The following is an 885-nucleotide window of genomic DNA, read 5'->3' as shown; positions in this document are numbered from 1 at the left end:
CTGTACAAGTTAATGTTTCGTTATTACTGTTTTTTATATGAATAATCTTTTCAAAATAAAATCTCTGAGTTTGTAATATTTCGCTTTCATTCTTATCTCGTTATACGAATGATCCTTTCCAGATAAAATCACCCCAACAAAGTAAGTATTTCGTTATTATCTACTAGAATTATTAGATAAATAATCTCAGAACCGAGAACCTTTCTTTAAGATCAATAATATTTCGCTCCCGTTTTTTTTCAGTTCTACGAATGATCCGTTCAAATTCTAATTTCCCTTACAAACGCCATTCATTCTTGTCTTTAACGGATTCTCTATACCTTACAGAAAGTGGACATGTCTGGTGTCATTTTCTCCGTCACAGAAGATCGCAATCGGGCGGTAGATTTTAGCGTTCCCTTGTATACTAGCGAACACGTCCTCTGCTACCGAAAGCCTACTTTCCAGTCTGATATCCTGGGTTTCATGAAGCCTTATACTTTAACGGTGAGTGGATAAGGGGGATAAGGGGTGGAGGGAAACGTGCTTATAGACGTTTTTTATTTTCTTTTTATTTAGAAAGGAGAAAAGTACTTAAAATACAGAACAAGGAAATAAAATACACTAAGTGTACTGGTAGGTGGGGAAAATTAGTATATTGAATGTAAATCCATTGGAAAGAAAAGGCACAAAAGAATTTAAATTCGAAAATGAGAATAAAAAAAGTATATATATACATACAAAACATGTAAGAACTTTACCGTAAATAAAAAGAAACACAACAATGATTTACTACATAAAAACTAATTAATAAACAGGAAAAAGATGATAAGAACAGGAGAAAAAAAGCCGTGTACTAGAAAGCAACACAAACCAGAATAGACTGATATAGCAACTCCCCCCCCC

The 885-nt window shown here is 33.4% G+C and overlaps 1 protein-coding gene across 1 annotated transcript in view; it reads left to right on the top strand.

Annotated features, from left to right (window-relative positions):
* LOC119594876 (glutamate receptor ionotropic, kainate 2-like) overlaps window positions 1–885 on the top strand; it is a 23,933-nt gene that overhangs the window by 13,766 nt on the left and 9,282 nt on the right. The window contains exon 4 of the mRNA XM_037943952.1: window positions 328–486. Coding sequence (XP_037799880.1) covers window positions 328–486 — 159 coding nt within the window. The remainder of the gene's footprint in view (window positions 1–327; window positions 487–885) is intronic.

The sequence above is a fragment of the Penaeus monodon genome, chromosome 34, assembly GCF_015228065.2.
Source record: "Penaeus monodon isolate SGIC_2016 chromosome 34, NSTDA_Pmon_1, whole genome shotgun sequence".
NCBI lineage: Eukaryota > Metazoa > Arthropoda > Malacostraca > Decapoda > Penaeidae > Penaeus > Penaeus monodon.
Note: the sequence above shows the minus strand (reverse complement) of the source record. Positions and strands in the feature narration are given on the sequence as shown.